Consider the following 18772-nt stretch of genomic DNA (forward strand, 5'->3'; position numbering starts at 1 on the left):
TCAGCAGTTAAGAGCGTGTACCGCTCCTGCAGTGGACTAAAGTTCCCAGCACCCATGTTGGGTGGCTTACTACTGCCTGTAGCCCCATGGGCACCTAAATTCACATGCATATACCCCAACATGAACATTACATGTGTACATGTAATTGAAAAGTAAGTAAAACCCAGGCAGGTTAAATTTTAAAACATTGTTGACAACCATTTTTGAATGTCATTTGTTCATGCATTTAAACATGCGCAAGAAAAGGACGGAAATTAATGTGTCAGTTATTGACCTGGCTTTAACCACAGCGTGTAGGGCCTTCGTTCCCACCAAATTTCCAAGTATTCTCTAATAGCTTATTTGGTTTTACACACACACACACACACACACACAAAATAGATTTTTTCAAGTGTTTGAATCATTGGCTTGCTGGCAGTGCCTTACTATGTATGTGGCTTATGTTAGAACAAGACAGTCTGTGTCCCCACTGTTGAAAAGAAGAGAATGCTTACTCCTCAAAGTAGTTCTGAGTGTGCAAATGTATGCTGATATATATATATATATAAGCATCCCAGTGTTTCTGCTTCTTACAGTTTGGTAGTAAAAATGGTAACAGTCTTCTCTCACTAGCAAGGTATCTGTCTTGTTTCTGATACAATGTGAACCTGACCACTCAAGTGAATGATTCCCTGTCAGCTGGTGAAATAACATTTCATAAGCATCTTCAGCTTCATTGCACAAATATATGTTAAGACAGTGTTAATATATATATAATATATACTCAGTCATTCATGAGTGTTTATTCACCCCTAATTTACATGTGCTTGGTCAGTACTTAATGCCTAGGGTACATGTCAATATGTGATGCTGCCTGCTGTGTCGTACATGGCAAGTCTGGGTTTCATTACAGATGTTTTATCTGTACTGCCACAGAGCTTTGCTTTAGCCCTAGCCTAGGCTGCTCAGAAGAAGACCAAGGATTGCCGGATTGCCCCACAAAGTCCTAACATAGAGTTAAGCTGCTCTGTCATTTGAATAAACCCCAAGATGTGCTACTTAGATGTTGGTTCTGGATTTGCTTTTGGGTACATCCTCAAGTATGATAGGTTGGTTTTGGTAGTCAGGCTTTAATCAGTAGTTCAAGGCAAGTCCCCATGTGTTCTCTATTTGTTTTCACTTCCTCCTGAAAGCATGGAATTTACCCTTCAGTTTGCCTGTATAGTTAGAAAGTTCCCTCCCCTGGGGTGACTGCTTTGGACCCTTCCCTCTTCCTTGTCATCAGGCTTCATTATAACTGACTTTGTCCTGTAGTGTGTATTTCTGATGTCCGCTTTTGCAGGCCATTGCATCTTCTTCTTTCTCCTTGCCTCTTACTCTCACTGCCTGGGACTTGCTTGTGTCGCCCAGGCTGACCTCCTGGTTTAGCCACTCGAGTGCTGGGACTACAGGTGTGAGCCATCACACTTGGTCTGACTTATTTTTAGTAAAGTGCTTAATTGGAGCATGGTAAGCCTGTGAACTCACACCCCTCATTTCAGGACTATTTTATTTGGAGATGTGGGCTTTAGTCGTATCACATCAGGGCATTACATGGCTTGTAAAAACAACTTTCAGCACATTGCAGCCTTAGGCTTGGAGCTTCCTAGCAACAGCTGGCGCAGATTTGCACCACACATGATATTCACATGGTAAACATCAGTCCTGAGGTGACATGTCAGATAAGACTTTTTCCCCAGACTACTTTGCTTTGCTCATCTGGTCCATCACTGTTTCAGGGTTCATATAAATAATTATATGACTAAAATACTTTAGACAGAAGAAGTGAAGCTATATGCAATCACCAATTTTTAATATTCTAATAAATATGAGCTTTCCTCTGTGATTTCATGACTCTTCACCTCTGCAAACTGAAGGACAAGGAAATGCAAATGCCACAGTAATGGCTGGCACTCAAATGGCTGCTTGGAACAAGATAAGGGAGACCAGCCGTAACCAGTTTCAGACCATGAACCCAAACTGAGCCCATTGAAGACTCGGGCTTTAGGAAGCAGCACAGGTGCAACTCTGGGCTGTGGGGCAAAAAGGTTAAACTTCATCAGGGCAGGAAAGAATTCAAGAGACAAGTCCTCACAGGACAGCCAGCCCACCAAATGGAACGCCAGTTTTCCCTTTGTCTCTTAGGGACCATGAGAACAGAATCTTCTGGCAGGTTCTCAGAGACACTGACAAGGTAGGGGGAAAAAAATGAAAAGAGCTATGCATCAAAATAACATAAATCTTTTATTGAAAGTCACTTTACCGATGTTACAATGAGAGTAACATAGAAAACTGTGATCTTATTAGCTTCAGAAGTGAACACTAATAAAATTGTGCCAGAAATTTAAATCCCGAGTTACAGTGACCTTTAAAAACAACAAGATTTTATTTACCTACAATATGAGAACAACTTTATAACTTGAACAGCCATAAAACAAATCACACTTGCTCAAGAAAGCAATCACCAGTTACATTTCTGTTGGTGTTGCCAAAACCCAGTGCGTTTTAAAATAGCCTAAGAACCTGGTGTGCGTGCGGAATAGCGGAAGGGAGGTTTGAATGATGCAAATCTAAGTATATACACATGAGTACCTGGTTACCCAAAATGAACCACACTGATGCCGTTAACTCGTCCCCGTGGGGTGGCTTCTGTCATCTGCAGATGGGCATCAACCCCTCGGAGGCTGTGGATGTGGGAAACACTGGCAGAGACCTAATGCCGACTAACATAGAAACTGCTTCGGTTAGGTGAAATAAGCAGCTTTTGGAAACCGTCTTTGGAAATGATAGTTTGGAGGGGCAAGACTTCCAACAAGTTAAACGGAGAAGAAGGATGCTCTGTTATCCAGAGGGAACCAGTTGCTAAGCACTTGCAGTTAGTGTTAAAAAGATTTTTTTCCCATTTAAAAAAAAAAAAAAAAAAAAAAAAAGGTCTCAGGTTGTTTGTAGCCATTAAAAAGACCAGTTATAGAGTTATAGAATCACAGTTTGATATTGTGCTGGATTAGAAAGGAAAAGTGGGTTTCAAATCAGGCAGTGATACACATGTGTAATTTAACAGGAACCGTTGTGTCCCTCCAAAGTGTCTGAATTCTTTCAGCACTTTCTGTTCTGTGTCATCTGTTAAAACTTAGCACCGCTATATTTAAAGATTTGGGTTTTTGCGTTATTTTAAAACTCAACCATCAAAGCAAATCAAGTCCCGAAATGTCATAAGTTGAATGCAGAGTGCATACGCACGCATCGTACATTTAGGGGAGACCAGCCTTTGTTCATAAACACAGAAACGGATGCGCTTGTGCATACTAACAAGGTTGCCACGCCTCACTGTATGCCCTTTTGTAAAATGAAACAGAATAAAGTACATTTTGCTTGAATTTTATTCCATGTGCCAGCCACTTTTGAAGCCCCTCCCAGTGCGGTTAGGTCTATGAACAATGCTAGGGACACACCATCGGACAGTAAACTACTTCAAAAGATAACCCTCCAGAGAACGGCAAAGCATGTAGGTCTGCCTTGGCGCCAGTACTCCCCTCCAGCATGTCCAGTGACTATCTTGACCTCTTCCTTATGCTTCATGTGGATGCCCACTGTGCTCCTATGCTGGGACTAAATGACCAGGTTCCCTTAAAACTCTCAGCTGCTTTATTCCTTCCTGAGGTATTTATACCCTGAGACCCATCATGGCTTTGCAAGGTGCACAGTAAAGACAGAATGTCTATTCCTATGATTCTCCCAATTTCATTTTAACCAAAGAAGACTTGGCCTGTATGACAGGGATGTTTCTGATCAAGAGGAAAAGCACTGCAGACACTGACCAGGGAGCTGCATTGGAAGTAGGAGGGTTCTAAATGCAGCCATCAAATCCAATAGTAATGATACTGCTCTCTAAGGCCGAGGGCATGAAGGGCAGAACTACAACTGACAATGGTCTTCGAAGTTTTGATTTTCTGCTTACCGACTTTAGGTGTTCCATGTTGAGGACTGGCAAAACCATGACTACAATGGGAAATACTGCCTCCTGCTTCCCAAGTCTGGGACAACTTTGCTTGTACCTGTAGGTGTGATAGGAAAATTCTTAGAGCTCAAAGTGCCTGCCCCACAGGGAACAGCCAGGATCACTGTAACAGCATGCTGCTCACACACAGCCAGATGGGCTGCTGCCTCCTCAGCCAATGTTCATAAATGTCACCTGAATTCCTTACAGTACACTAAAGGAGAAGCTGTTTATCCGGGTCCCTAGCTGTCTGGTGTCCAGAGAAAAGACTCTGTCTCTGAAATCAGAGTAGGCTTAACTATCCCACAGGAGGAAAATACGTATTCAAGCCCCAAACTAAGCCCTCTTCCACAGGAATGTCAGCTTTTCATACAAAGCTAGAAGAGTAAGAATGAAAATTCATCCTGATGGTCTAGTTCAGGGGGAATGCAGGAAACAGTTATAGAAGAAAAAAAAATTTTTTTAAAATAGACAATTAGGAACATAAAAAGTGGGAAATGCACTGCTCATAGGTGTCCAGGTGTCTCAAAGCTCAAGTCAGCTTGCCGCTGTTCAGATCTTTAGAGACTGCACCACACACAGCAGCCAGTAGCAGCAGCCAGTGGCGCCCCGTGTGGCTATGCGGACAGCTGTCGTGTTTCTCAGTTGCGAACTTGGTTCTGCCTTTTCCTATACACTGCAAAACTGCCCTTACATTTAAGTAAGATAAAAAAAAAAAAAAATCTTACCTTTAGATATATTGAAAAGCAAGGGCTTATCTAAAGTACTGTGTAAGTTTAAGGTTACGAAAGAACCTATATGAGAATAGAAAACTGACAGAGAGAAACGAATGAATGAACGAACTTGATTCTGAAATCGTGGAAGAAGCGAGCAGAAACATCACACTTTCCCTGGCTCAAAGGTAAAGGAAGAAATAGGTCAAAATCGGAAAAGGGCAACAGGTACAGTAGCTACAGAAGGGCAAATAGACAGGATGAAGTCAGGCAGATATGCAAGGTGACAAACAGAAGAAAGGCAGGTGGACCTGTCCTGGAACCTACAGCAGTCCCCCCCTAACCCCCCGCCCCACCTCTGGGAAGGCAGAAAATATTTGATTTTATCTTCAGGGTGGTTTATTTCAGACACACCATCAATCTTCCGTATATACGTCCACATTGAATTGAGCTGTGCAAACACTATTTTAAAAGCCTTGCAAAGCAAGAAGGAAAAGAGACCACATGATGAATAAAGCCCACTAAGAAGGCATCTCAAGCCTCTGTTTCCTGTCCCAGGCAATGCTTGCCTTGAGTAACTCTAAAGACCTAACTCCTCAGTGAGCATCTCAGTGAGGGGCTGGGGTGTCTGGTTTTTGTTCTTTAAAATCCAGCCACTGCACAACACTGAGAAGCTTCATGCTGCACCATAAGCAGCTCTGATCTCTCCCTTTCTACAGACCGCACGTGACTGGAGGTCATTTTCTATCTTGCTGAGGGGGACTTCCCATCCAAGGAGAGTGACTGGGAAGGGTAAGTCTAGCCAGTCCATCCCTGAAGGGCTTTCTGTTACTGCCGGCCTCTGCTGGTCACAGAGTGCACAGACGCAAACGTCCCTTTTGTGGGAGTGGAAATGACCTGCTGAATGGAACGTCTCACACACCTGGGCTATCCGCAGGCCCACTGATGCCAAGATTACTAGAAAGAGAGTGACCACATCCCTGCCCTCCTCTGCGTAGTGTTGATCCCACAGCGGACTGGGAAGTATCAATGTTAGCTGCATGAGCTCCAAAGTTCCTCTTCAAAATAGACATTAAAAAAAAAAAAAAAAAATCACTGTGCTTGGACTTGATTCTGTGAGCCTGCTCTGTCTACCTCAGAGAGTGGAGTCAGATAGAGTGAGATGGAACAGCAACTCCAGAAACAACTCTGAGAATGCTTCGACACATACACCCAGGCTAGAACACTGAAACTACCATACTTCTAAAATCGCTCTGCAAGTTAAGCAAAACGTTTTCATCCAGTTCCCTCTGAGGCTGATTACAAACCGGAGCAACCGTTTCTCCCAAAAAGGCACGTGATAATGGTTTTAATTTTCAATAACAACTCCAGGTAAAAAATAATTGAGAAGGTGAAGAGAGACTGGTAGGTAGACAGATAATCAGTTTACTAGCTCGTCATCTGTGAATTTTCAAGTTAGGGCATATGTAACTAACTATAACTAGAAAGCCTATTTACATGAGGCACCTTTCATTCAAAGCTATAAACTCTTTTTTTTTTTTGTAGTCAAAATAAACCTTATATTATATTAGCTTTTTATATACTCAATACCAGGAAACATTCAGTGCACGTTTAAAGTGACCTTGTTCAAAAGTCACTTCACTTTGCTACATCTTTCCATCTGTCACCAGTCTGCCTTTCTGCCCTTACCTTAAGTTATGCGGAGACATTTTTAACACTCATCCATGCCTTTGTCTGAGACTGTTTTATCGAGCCATCAGCAAACTATATCCTTTCCTGTCGTGAAAAATGCTGTTAAGATTTTGTCTGATTAAATTGGCTTTTGAATCCCTTCAAAGTGTTTCAGAGGAGTGGACCACAGCAAACCACATGAACTGAGTACACCACTGCCTTCTAGCCTGGCCCTTCGGCTTGGACACCCAAGACAATTCCACACAGAGATAAAAAACAAGTTGTGCCCCTGGACACTTCTGGAAGAAGTCAAATGCAGAGTGTCTTTCTGAGTTCTTGCCTGATGACTCAATTTCTCACATAAACTATCAGGGAAAAGTGAGAAATCAGAATATATTTTACAGCATGCCCATCAATTTCAAACCTCACCAGAGTGGTTTTCTTTTTGAATGGTAAAAATCACATTTAATAATCTATTAATTTTTCATTTTAAATAATAAGATTTCACATAGAACACTAATTTTTTTAGTGAATCAAAATTTACAGGGCTCAAAACACAGGCTCTTTCCTCTGCAGGCTAACGGTTACCTTTGCAGTTATTGCGTCTATGTAGCCATAGGCTTTATTTAACCTTGTATGGCCTCTCGGGGCTTCCATACACCATCTTGCTCGAAATCAGCCAGAATGACCTGCTGGGACTTACATCCCAGTGATGAAATACGTTAAAGTTGTGCAAACAGGTCATTCCTTTCCCAGATTTTGTCAAGGATTTTGTCAAGGGACCCAGACTTCAGACCACTCAGGCGCCGGTCAAGTGGGAGCTGCCCACGCTGTGATCCATGTCTTTGGTGTATCTGGTCAAACTCAGCAGACCACTTTCTGGAGGGGAGGGGACTCCATGGCCTCCAGGTAAGATTCTTTTGATGCGCTCTGCTACTGAGCGAGAACAGCAGCTGTGGCAGCCACCATTGGGCTTAGATGTGGGGTACACAGGACGGCAGGTTCCCAGAGAGCCTGTCAGCATCAGGGTGTTTGGAGGCTGCACAGCTACGGCACATCTAGATTCACCTTCAGCAAGATGCGGAGGCCAGAAGTTTGAGCATTTTGGTCTCTCACTCAATAAAACCTCCCCTGCACTGTACACACTTTAAAGGGAAATAACATGTTTTTGACAAACACCAGTTATGGAGAGATACTTTTACAGCATTGACCACTATATTTACAATAAAATCCACTTATACTCTGACGACCGCAGGATGGAGGACAATGATAGAATTGTGACTGACTGTTTTTAGGCATTTGGCAAAATACACTTATGTGTAACAGTTACTTTTTAAATCTTAAAAATGTTTACATATGTACAGTTGTCCTTGATGCTAATATAAATATGAAAAGTAAAAAAAAAAAATAAAAATACATGTTTAAAGATAGCATATGGGATATTGGCCTCTCGAAGCTTTTCAGTCCTGCAAAAAAATCCTATATGCCATAGCCCAGCATGCTAGTTTCTATTATGGGATGTTGTTTCCTTGTATATGGAAAACAATAAACAGAAGCTTCATGCATATGGCATTACTGTTTGCAATGAGGATGTGTTTCAGAATGCCCAGTTCTGAATCTACTTCTGTCCCTCAGGAAAACCTGCTAATTTGGGTCATGTGAGTTAATTTCATTGATACTTTACATATACCTGTCATGCAGATTATCATTAACATACCAATACCAGACCATAAGTGGTTAACATTCCAGTAGTGCTTTTCACCATTTGATAAAACTTTAAGCCAATGACAAAAAGAAAATGGCATGTAGGTACGACCCATGGCTTCCTGTCCAGGTATGACCCGTGGCTTCCTGTCCTCTGGTCTCTCAGAGAGTTTTCAGTCGTCGTCTGAAGAGCAGATAGATTTGTAGTGATGGTGGGTGTCTGGGTCTCTATAAAAGTAGAAGTAAACAGTTTCGATGTGTTGCTTGTAAACAGTTGCTCTTAAATGGATGTCTCCCAGAGCTGCAAACAGAGCAAAGTAAAATGATACACTGTGAAAGCCGTAGCAGACTTTCTAGCTATGAAGAAGGATCCCAACCGTACGTCAGTAACTATGGTGCATGCTCTTGTCTAATAAATGGATATAAGAAGTACACAAACTTTGAGCTCTCTCCTAAACCTGCTATTAATATTCCTTCTTTGTGCATTAGGACACCAGACAAGGCCTTTGGATAACTTATTTTAGCACCGTGCACACAGCTTACTGCCTTGAGATAGGGCATCTCACTGGCCAGTGAACTCCTGTCCACACAGGCACATGCATGCATGCTTAGCTCTTCGTGTGGAATTTGGGGATTTAAACTCCAGTCTGCATGCCTCCACAGCAAATTCCCTGCTCGCTGAGCCATCTTCCAGATCCTGCATCAACTGTTCTAAAAACTGCCACCTTTAGATAAAAGAAACACACGCACACACACACACACACACACACCCCTCTCATGCTCATTTCATATTACTTAAAATTTTGAATAAATATTACATCTTAAATTTTTTAAGTTTTAAAGTTTTTAAAGTATTGTTTTTAAGTTACTTATTTCGTTTTATTATACACAGTGTACTGCCAGCTAGAATAGTGGTTTTCAATCACAGCTGTGTAAGCCTATCTGAGAAAATTGTGCGTGTGTGTGTTTCATGTACATATGTTCATGTGTGTGCACATATGGGGGTGCACACGCATTTGGAGATGAAAGGTCAATGTCCATGATTCTCTACTTCAATTTTGAAGATGGAGTCTCTGAACTTGGGGCTCACAGCTTTGGCAGGACTAGCTGGCCAGCATGCTTCAGGGATCCTCCTGCCCCTGCTTCTGCTCCTGCTCCTGTCTCTGCCTCTGCCTCTCTGCCTCTGCCTCTCTGCCTCTCTGCCTCTCTGCCTCTGCCTCTCCCTCTCTGCCTCTGCCCCTGCCTCTGCCTCCTCACTATCAGGATTACAGGCATGCACCACCACACCTGACCTTTTACATGGGTTCTGGGACTTTGACCTAAAGCCCTCACAATTGCACAGTGAACATGTTACCAGATGAACCATCTCCTTAGTCCTAATCTGCAAAGGTTTCAAAATCCACTGCTCTGGTAGCATACCCCACCAATTAAACCAAAATCTCACTGGTAGGGATTTAGGTTTAACCTATTTTGAAGCGCTTCAGACGATTCCCACGTGAAGCCAAGGCTAAGACGTACGATTCCGTCCATACAGACAGCACCCCCATAAGTGTCACTATGGGACCATGAGGAGGCCGTGCCCTTTCCAACTCTATCTCTGACTCCTCAAAAACTGCTCCCTAAGTGCTGTCATGTCAGCATGGACCGACAAAGGCTTCTCCATCCTTCCTCACTCCCTCTTTGCCTCTGCTATCAGTCCTTCTTGCTGAGTCTGGCCAGATCCACTTTGTGCAGTGAGCAGCAGTGACCTCCATGGACTGCAAACATTGGCACACTCAGACATCACAGTTTACCAGAGAAGGGGGCTAATTTTCACAATTCTGCTAATGGCCTTTATGTCAGTTAATATAGCTAATGCTATATTACCAGCCAATATGACTCCAGCTACCTACCTCAGGCCAAGTTTACAAATATTTACATTAAAAAGATCTACTCTGGAGCTGGAGAGACGGTCTAGCAGTTAAGCACAATGGCTGCTTTTTTTTTTTTTTTTTTTTTTTTTTTGAGGACTCAGGTTCAATTCCTAGCAGCCATGTGACTGTTCACAACTGTTTATAACTCCAGTTCTAGAGGATCCAACACATTCTTCTAGCTTTTGGAGGTTCAAAGGATATACCCGATGCACATACATACATGCAGGCAGACCACACATACACAGAAAAAGTTCTAAAAAGTCTTAAATGTTTTTTAAAAAGACACCTTTGTTCTTTGGAACCCAATGGAAACTCTCTAATCTAAGGATCAAAGTGGAGAGGGAGTAATCAGAGTGCTACAGGGTGTCCCAGGCAGAGAAAATCAGAACGCTTAGATGGTAGTCAGGAGTGGGAGAGAAGACTTTGGCCTCAAAGAGCTTAGAAAAGTAAAGAAAAGAAAAGTAAAGAAAAAAAAAGAAAAACTAACAGTCATGATTATCCCTGTGGGAAACAAATAGAAGCGAACTATGATGTCATCTGTAGCAAGAGGCATGACTGCCTGCACCTGTGTGCCTTTAACAGGCGCTTTCTGACAATGGGACCTGCTGCTTGTGGGACCAGACAACCGTCAGTCCAGCAGTGGAGTCCTCACCACCAGTGCTCAGCCCATGGGAAGAGCAGGTGGTGCCCATTTCTCCCGGGGACGTGTCATTTCCACGAGTTCTCCTGTGTTAGCATCTCTAATAATCTACACCTTGTCATGGTGACAGTGGAGAGAACACACTCAACTTTGACCGAGCAAAACAAGGACGCAGGCAATTTAGCTGGGGAAGAAGTGAAGTGCTCGATTTAGTGCTCAGTGCTGTGCAGAGGGATGGCCATCAGCAACCTGGGTTACCACAGAGCAGGGCAAAAACAGCTGGTGTCTATAAACACATCCTTTACAGTGTCCCAAAACAGAGTGCCGGGAATCTGAGGTATTCTTCAATGCCATTTTATATCATTTCTGGAATTCACAGTGAACAAAACGTTCTTCAAATTTGTATAGACTTTTTGATGACAGCTTTTAGTGCTTTCTCCCCCCGCCCCTCCCCCCCTTCTCTCTCTCTGTGTGTGTGTGTGTGTGTGTGTGTGTGTGTGTGTGTGTGTGTGTGTGTTTAACCAACCCTGGGTTGAACAAGCCAAAATACAAATAATTCACATTACCCTGAGCCCCATAATTTTGATTCAGAATCTACAAGGCCCTAAAGCACCCTCAGATACTAAAAACTCTAAGAATTCAGAACCTTGGCCACTGATTATGCTGCGAAGACAAGAGCTTTTCTGACCGAGGTCCATCTCAATAGCCAGTAGGCTTCCTCTATCCACGGCCACCCAGTCCATGTCCCAGTTGCCCGCTGCTCTGACCATGAAGCCATGGGCCACTGCCATGGTATTGCGCACGTGTCACCATGCCCTTCCTGACAAACACCCTGAAGGAAGTCACCCAGCTGCTTCTCAGTCCCCGGGCTGGGGTTGGTTTTGGATTTGTGTTGACTGTTGGAAAATTATTTACTGGATAAATATAATTTATCATTTGCATCTGTGGAAGCTTCAAAAGCTTCAGCCGCCCCCTCCCCCCCACGTGCAAGAGCAGCATCATAATGTAAGTGGCCATAAGAGGCACCGGGAATCAGTGACTGATCTTTTCGGTTCTGCGTTTCACTGACTCCTCTGAAGGCTGTTCTGACCCTCTGAACTCTACCACCCCAATGTTCACAGATCAATGCACTGGGGGGATGTTATGACTAAGCCGTACAAGGGACTTAATATTTATACAAAGTTTCTGGTAAATTATGTTTTGTCATAAGGATGAAGATCTCCATATTTGTTTTCAGTTTGGCTCTCTGGGAACAGGACTCAGTGGCTGAGAGTGCTGGCTGATCTTGCAGAGGGCTGGAGCTTGCTTCCCAGAACCATGTGAGACAGCTGACAACTGCCTGTAACTCTAACTTCCGGGATCCAACGATGTCCTCTTCTGGCCTTCATGGGACCCACACTCACATGCACATATCTTCACACACACACACACACACACACACAGTATATATAAAGTATCTCCAGAATATACCAGTATAGATTAATTTGCACATGTTTTCAAATATACTTATCTTTTTTTTTTTGCAAAGCATTTTTTTTTTTTAAATTGTGAACCCAGAACCAGGCACAATGGTGCATGCCTATGATTCCAGATGAGGATTCTCATGAGTTTGGCTCCAGTCTAGGCTAAATAATAAAATTCTGTCTCAAAAACAAAAAAAGAGAGTGGGAAATATATGAAAAGTAGGGTGAAAGATAGCCACCATGGACCACGTAGAAAGCATGTGGGAATTGCTGTGTACCCTGGCACTCTGTCGGTTTGCTGTCTTCTCTTCATCAGGCAGTGGAGGCATCGGGTATGGGTATTTTCTGCTGGAGGCAATAGACCCAGTCGATGAAGAAGGAGACTTGGCAGGAGACAGGGTCCTGAGATATTGAGAATATAAGAAATAAATATCATGCCATGCCTGGTATCATTTTTCAAATATCTAAAGTGCAGTTTCAGAGCAAGCCCCCTCGTGTCTACCTTCACTAGGCGTCTACAGCACAGCTTAACTACTTGGGGTAGGGGACAGTAGGGAGGATAACGTAATTCTGAAAGTGGAATGCTGTGACCTCAGTTTCCTAAGTCCACAGCACAGGTGAAATGATAAATTGTTACTACACAGAATCTTTCCTTTAAACTACAAAGCCAATAATGAAATCTCATCCATAATAAAAAGTTAACGTGGATAAGGGGGGGAATATTCTAAGAGCTCATAACAGTAAATTAAGTGAACAGCACATTAATATTTTACCACTTAAAATGCTGCTTCTCTAAGTACAATCGTCTCAACTAAGTTGTTAGGATATAACCACGGATATAGCCATTGGTTGCTAAGTCGTACTCTAGTTTACACAAAACTCATGCATTCAGTTGCCAGTGTGTTAGTTATGAAGAACAAAGGAAAATACAAGGGTTTTAATAACAAATTAGTAAGCATGCAAGCAGTAAGGAGTGCAGAGTTCCAGCCAAACAAAGTCTGATGAGAACATACAAAAATGGCCGACTTCATCCCTACATCGGCCTTTCCAGGGAAGCAGCGGCCTTACACTGACACGGTTTGATGTTTCTATTGAAACCGCAATACTCATGGCTGCTGGGCATGCTGGGGAGACATGTCTGCTCCCAGCTTGTCTGTGAGAGTTGAAAAGGGAAACCACTGAACTAGCTAGAGCACTACACTGTAACTCACAGGCTCAGCCTAGCACTGCAGTGATTAAACACTAGACAGGCCCAGGCTCCCTTCCACAGCTTTCAACCTAATTCTCATCTTTAAGATGCTGAATTCAATCCAACATTCGAAAATACTTTTTTCTATATACTCTGAGATCTAGGTAAACATTCTTAATTGTTTTTAAAAATCAGGAGTGGCCCCATTCATTTTTAACCCCAAACTCCTAAAGCTTCTTTTGGTTTGTTTTGGTTTTTATGGTTGTTGTTGTTATTTTCTATTTATTTATTTTTTTTATTACTCAGGATGGCTCCCTATCAGGAACTGCTGCCAGGAAGGCAGCCAGACAGATGTTAGGCTTCTTGTAGGCTTCTGCTCTCCATACTGGGAAGGTGGAAGTAACTAAAAGTAATAGTACTTTTGATTTCTCTTCCGTTCCACTAGAGCAACATAGTGTGTGTGTGTGTGTGTGTGTGTGTGTGTGTGTGTGTGTGTGTAGATGTATATACAAGTACATATGCACAGTGTATACTGTGTATATAGTGTGTATATAGGACAGAGGTCCACCTCTGGTGTTCCTCGTCAGGCACAATCTACCCTGTCTTTTGAGATTGTGCCTTATAGGCCTAAGGCTTATTGATTAAGCTGCCTGGCCATTAAACACAAGAGATTGGCCTGTCCCTGTCCCCCAGGAATGGGGATTCCAAACACAGCTATTTTATATGGGTTCTGCGGATGAAGCTCACATAGCACAGAAAGTGTGATACCAACCAAGCTATTCCCCAAGCTCCTGCTATGTGTTTGTAATTTATTGATGAGTAGTTTTTAAAGGAAATAGGATCATGATTGTTAGGAAACTGATTAAGTATATAAATATATATATAGTATATGTGTGTGTGTGTGTGTGTGTGTGTGTGTGTGTGTGTGTGTATAGTGAGTGGGAAAAAACAAAAAATCTTGCATTCAGATGCTTCTTCAATTAACTCAATTCAGCTTTTTAGCCAAATCTTTATGGCATTTAGAGAATCCACATTCAGGAAAGGTTTCAGATATACAACCAAACTTTTTTACTTGTTCACTCTATGGTAGTAGGAAACAAGTCCTCATTTTAGTGTGCTGCAGTAGGCACACGTGTGCGTGTGTGTGTGTGTGTGTGTGTGTGTGTGTGTGTGTGTGTTCACAGCATGTGCTGTTAGCTTATAATGTCCTAGGCACATCAACCTTAATTTGGCCATCTGCGCAAATGACCAACACTGAGTATTCAAAACCATTCCAGTGAGGGGTGGCTGAGCACCCAGCCTTGTTCTTAAATACCTTTCCATGGGCACAAACAATAGTGAGTTAAAACAAAGCAAACTGGAAGTATTCTTCAGAACCCCACAGAAATGGCTCTGCATGAGTTCTCACTGTAGAACTTTAGGTAATTTATACTTCAGAGCCTGAAGGGAAACTAAGCAGGACGTCTTTGGTGGTGTAAATACAGAAAACAGAAAATGGTGGGTGGATGGAAAAGACCAGATCAGAGATAAAAATAAAAGGAGAGAACAAGGCACAGTCAACCAGTTTAGGGAAAATAAACTGACAGTCTGTCACAATTGCCTAAGGAAGACATTTAATTTGAATCTGGCTTCACTTAGCCAGGTGTCAGCCAAGCTCATTCACTTACAAAGCAAAGGGAATTTTGGGATAAATGTTAGCCATTTATCCTCATGACATTAAAAAACAAAAACAAAAACCTTAGTAACTACAGTGAGGGCACCATAGAGTTATGTAATGAAGGTGTGCTTCTGTGCCCATGGACCGTGGTGCACCTTGGAACTGTATCAGACTTCATGACTCCTTTTTTAAAAGATAGACCTGCAAGTCACGAGAGAGAGACACAGGGCCACTCCTCATTCACTTGTGTTCACATCTAATTTTACAATAATCTGCTCCAGAAGGATTTAAGTGTCCTCAGTCAATATCTAAGCTTCCGGATCTTCTTCAACCTTATCATATTCACAGAGAAATGAGAGAAGGAACAGATTTGGGAGTCAGAGGCAAGTTCTAGTTCTGCCTCTGATGCTCATCAGCTGTGCTAGCTCGGGTAACTCATTGTACCCCAGTTTCCTCCAGCCATAGAAAGAAGCCAAGAACACCTACATACTGCAATGTGAGAAATAGAAATATAGTAGGCACTTGATACCTTAGTTTCTATAATTCATTGGCAGAGTCAACATAGCTTCCATAGATCATGAAAGTGGACTAAAAAATGCTGATGAAATGAGTAAGAATTGGATAGCATTCGAGAGCACGGACATCTCCTGGAGACCTGAAAGCTGGTGTCCCCAGCAGAACTGCTCCCAAGATCTGGGGGTGTGGTCAATGCTTGCTGTCTGACTTCACCTGCACTCTCCCAGTGGCCTCACTACACGTGGAGCACTGTCATATGAAAGCTGCGTGAAGGAGCATAGCCAAGACTCTCCTGCAGGTTTTGCTGTGTTTCGTTGTAGCCAAGGAATTCTATTATATCCTGGACCAGCTTGTTGCAGTCACAAACTCTCTGCTACATTTTGGTAAGAATGTCACAAATCCAGCCTCACATGAGCGATTAAGAAGGTAATCTTTGACCCCATCTGTGGTTTGGCTAAGACTGCTCAAATGCCGGGTTGGTAAATCCCAGGCATATGGGAGGGTAGGTTTGGATGGAGAGTGGGTGGAATCCCCTCTGTTGTGTTAGCATCATGGTCCTCAGAGCTTGGGCTTATCTTAATTATTCACCAGTGCCACCAAACCCATAGTTGACCTTCAAGTGTTCCCAACATAACCCTTAAGAATCCAAAGGACAGTTAGGTCACAAGAATGCCCTGGACATTACCATTTAAACAAAACATATATAGATTTTTAAAAATAGTGACTCTGTAGCACAGGTACTAACATATCATATAAAAGGATGAGATAAAAAGAACCCTCCAGAATTGTCCTCATAGCTTGGCTCGTGCAACCAGGGGTGCTGAAGCATTTCCCAAATGGTGCTCAGTCATGCAGCTTCTGGGCAGACTTGGGGGACTAACTTTAAGAAATGGGGACTATCCATGAGTTAAAGCAACTTCTCAGCTCGCCCAGGGGAGGTGAATAGACTCTTCCGGGGTACCATTTCATAAATCACTCCTGTATAAAATGCTGTCAATTTACACATGAAAGTCCTAACCTATGTAGGACCACACTCATCCTGTTTGGATTTCATGGAGATGGTACAAATTATAATCTGCCCACAAGCCTGATAAAGAGAAAGAAAAAAAAAATGGGACTGCAGGTGAGCCAAGACTCCAAATAACATCAAAATCATCTTACCTGTCTTCTTGATGTTGGCCATCTTGGGAGCTACAGGTGAAGGTGGGATGTTTGAATGTGAGTGTATGCATATGGGTTCAGTGTGGGGCAGTGTTGGGTAAGCAGAGGACAAGGAAGGAGAGGAGGATGGGCTTTAAAAGCAGGATCTGTTTTTGTGAGCAGGCAGGGGTTATGCTTTCCTTGGGGTATATGCAAAAGTTATGGATCAAATTAAAATGCAGGTAGCTCTAATCATTTTCTCAAACTATACATGACTAAACTAAATGGTACACTGGAAGAGAAAGTCCACCTTATATGGGTACTGAGAGCTAAAAAGACATAGCCTATCACCATATCCATCTAGTGTGGCAATGAGTAACACGAACTCAAATTGTGCCCAGAAAAGATAGCGCCTGGGTCTCTGTTTCTTCCTTGCATTAGTTTCCACAAAGTGGTCAGATGTAAAGTGGACATTTACCTCTGGATAATCACTTACATTTATAAAGATTGGGGAAAATGACATTGAGAGGCCTAGGAAATGTTCTCGGATCTGTAATACGAGCTTCTGGGAATTGAGGAAATCGGGTAGCTTTTAGGATGTAGGAAGTTCCCATTGTTAGTCAAGAGTGTTTTGTATCTCTGTCCTATTTCTGAAGCATAAAATCATTTCCTCACTGCTTTGTTGGGAAGCTATGAAGAAGTCTCTGCTAGCAACCCTCACTGCTAGCAAATGGCTCTCTAGGGCAAGGGGAAGCCCAGCTCACGGCAGCCCAGTTATGATCAATATGATCCCTGCATTAAACGATCAATATTATCACAAACCATTTTCCAGTTCAATCAAATCATTGTTTCTGCTTGAAATAAAATTCCAGTTTAGTTACTTTGTATGTTTTTCTTTGCATTTCTCTATGGACTACTATGCACTCTTCAATAATAAGCAGGAAAAATCTATTATGAAACTTCTAGATTATGGAAATTAAATTGTTGAGGTTAATAGTGCTTCTTTATTAGTGGAAGGTATGTTTCATGCCCATAAAACATTACATAGCATAAAATGAAGAGAAAGCTACTAGAAAGCTCAAGAAGGTGACAGGGGCATGCACTAGATGGCAACCTTTTCAAATGGCTTCATTTGAAACATTCAGAAAAGAACGAGACTTGCTCAAGGAAGCCAAATACATCAAGAGGCAGCAAATGAACAAGGCCCCTTTCCACCTACAGGAACTTGTATTAGGAGATACAAGAGAGAGTGAAAGAGAGAGAGCCAGTCACACTACAGTGCTTGTATGTGCTGGGAGAAGGTAAAAGGGAGATAAAATTAATTTATAAAATACCTAAAGTATGGTCCTTCAGTGTTTTTATTCACATCTTCTACCCACTTAGCTACATTATAGTCTCTTTTGAACCATGGGTTTAAATACCTGCAGAAGCAATGGAAGGAACAGAGAAAGCAGAACAAGATAGAAAATCTGAAAATACAGAGCACAAGCTTAGCCAGGATGTTTTCACCCTCCAAATGCAAGTGACTACGGCCAATAAACCAGGACGGACACAGGGTGACACTGAGGCAGTCTGCACAATGGCACGAGAGTAATCTCAGCTACAAGGAGCAAGGCATAACGTATAACATTTCCAGGAAAGCCTCTTCCAGTGGCTTCCCATGGTGAGTCGGAACCTCTCTGTCAGTCACGGTGTTATTACAAGTCCCATTCGCCCAGCTCGAAAGCGGCTTTTTCCAAGCCACCACTCAACTGGCTCCTTGGTGTTCAAACAATATTGGTGCTTTCTGAGAATATAGTCAGGATACCTGCAGTTCCAATCTGGTATTTGGGCACATAAAACCTCTAGGCAACTTAAAAGAGCCCAGCTCTCTTTATAGGTTACAGATGCTTTTTACACAAGCACTGCTTTACTCTCTGTAGCAGAGTCTAATCAGGACTCAGTGTGGAGTGCTTTTCCGTTGTTTCTGTACTGAGCAGAAGGGGTCTTCAAGTGCGTTAACTGCCGTTCAAGGAGGCCTCCAGGACTCTGAAGCTAGGTTTAGTGATTTAATTGAAGTCCCAAGGTTCCTTCCTCCACTTCGTGTACTCCAGACTAAAATGATCATGGTTGCATTAAGGAACAGCCCTCAGAAGGTTCCTTCCAAAAGAA

At 42.6% G+C, this 18772-nt stretch overlaps 1 protein-coding gene across 8 annotated transcripts in view; it reads right to left on the reverse strand.

Moving 5' to 3' along the window:
* Positions 1–8287: 8287 nt before the first annotated feature.
* Adam22 (ADAM metallopeptidase domain 22) overlaps positions 8288–18772 on the reverse strand; it is a 221883-nt gene continuing 211398 nt past the window's right edge. For 5 of the 8 annotated variants that reach the window (XM_051152034.1, XM_051152031.1, XM_051152032.1 and 2 more), the window contains 2 exons: positions 12398–12521; positions 8288–8404 (listed from right to left, as the gene is read on the reverse strand). In XM_051152034.1, the coding sequence (XP_051007991.1) occupies positions 8384–8404; positions 12398–12521 (145 nt within the window). In that variant the 3' untranslated portion in view covers positions 8288–8383. Of the gene's footprint in view, positions 8405–12397; positions 12522–17955; positions 18043–18772 lie in introns of all 8 variants that reach the window. The other 3 variants (XM_051152033.1, XM_051152030.1, XM_051152036.1) reach the window with 1 other exon arrangement.

Source organism: Acomys russatus, chromosome 10 (genome assembly GCF_903995435.1).
Source record: "Acomys russatus chromosome 10, mAcoRus1.1, whole genome shotgun sequence".
Taxonomy (NCBI): Eukaryota; Metazoa; Chordata; class Mammalia; order Rodentia; family Muridae; genus Acomys; species Acomys russatus.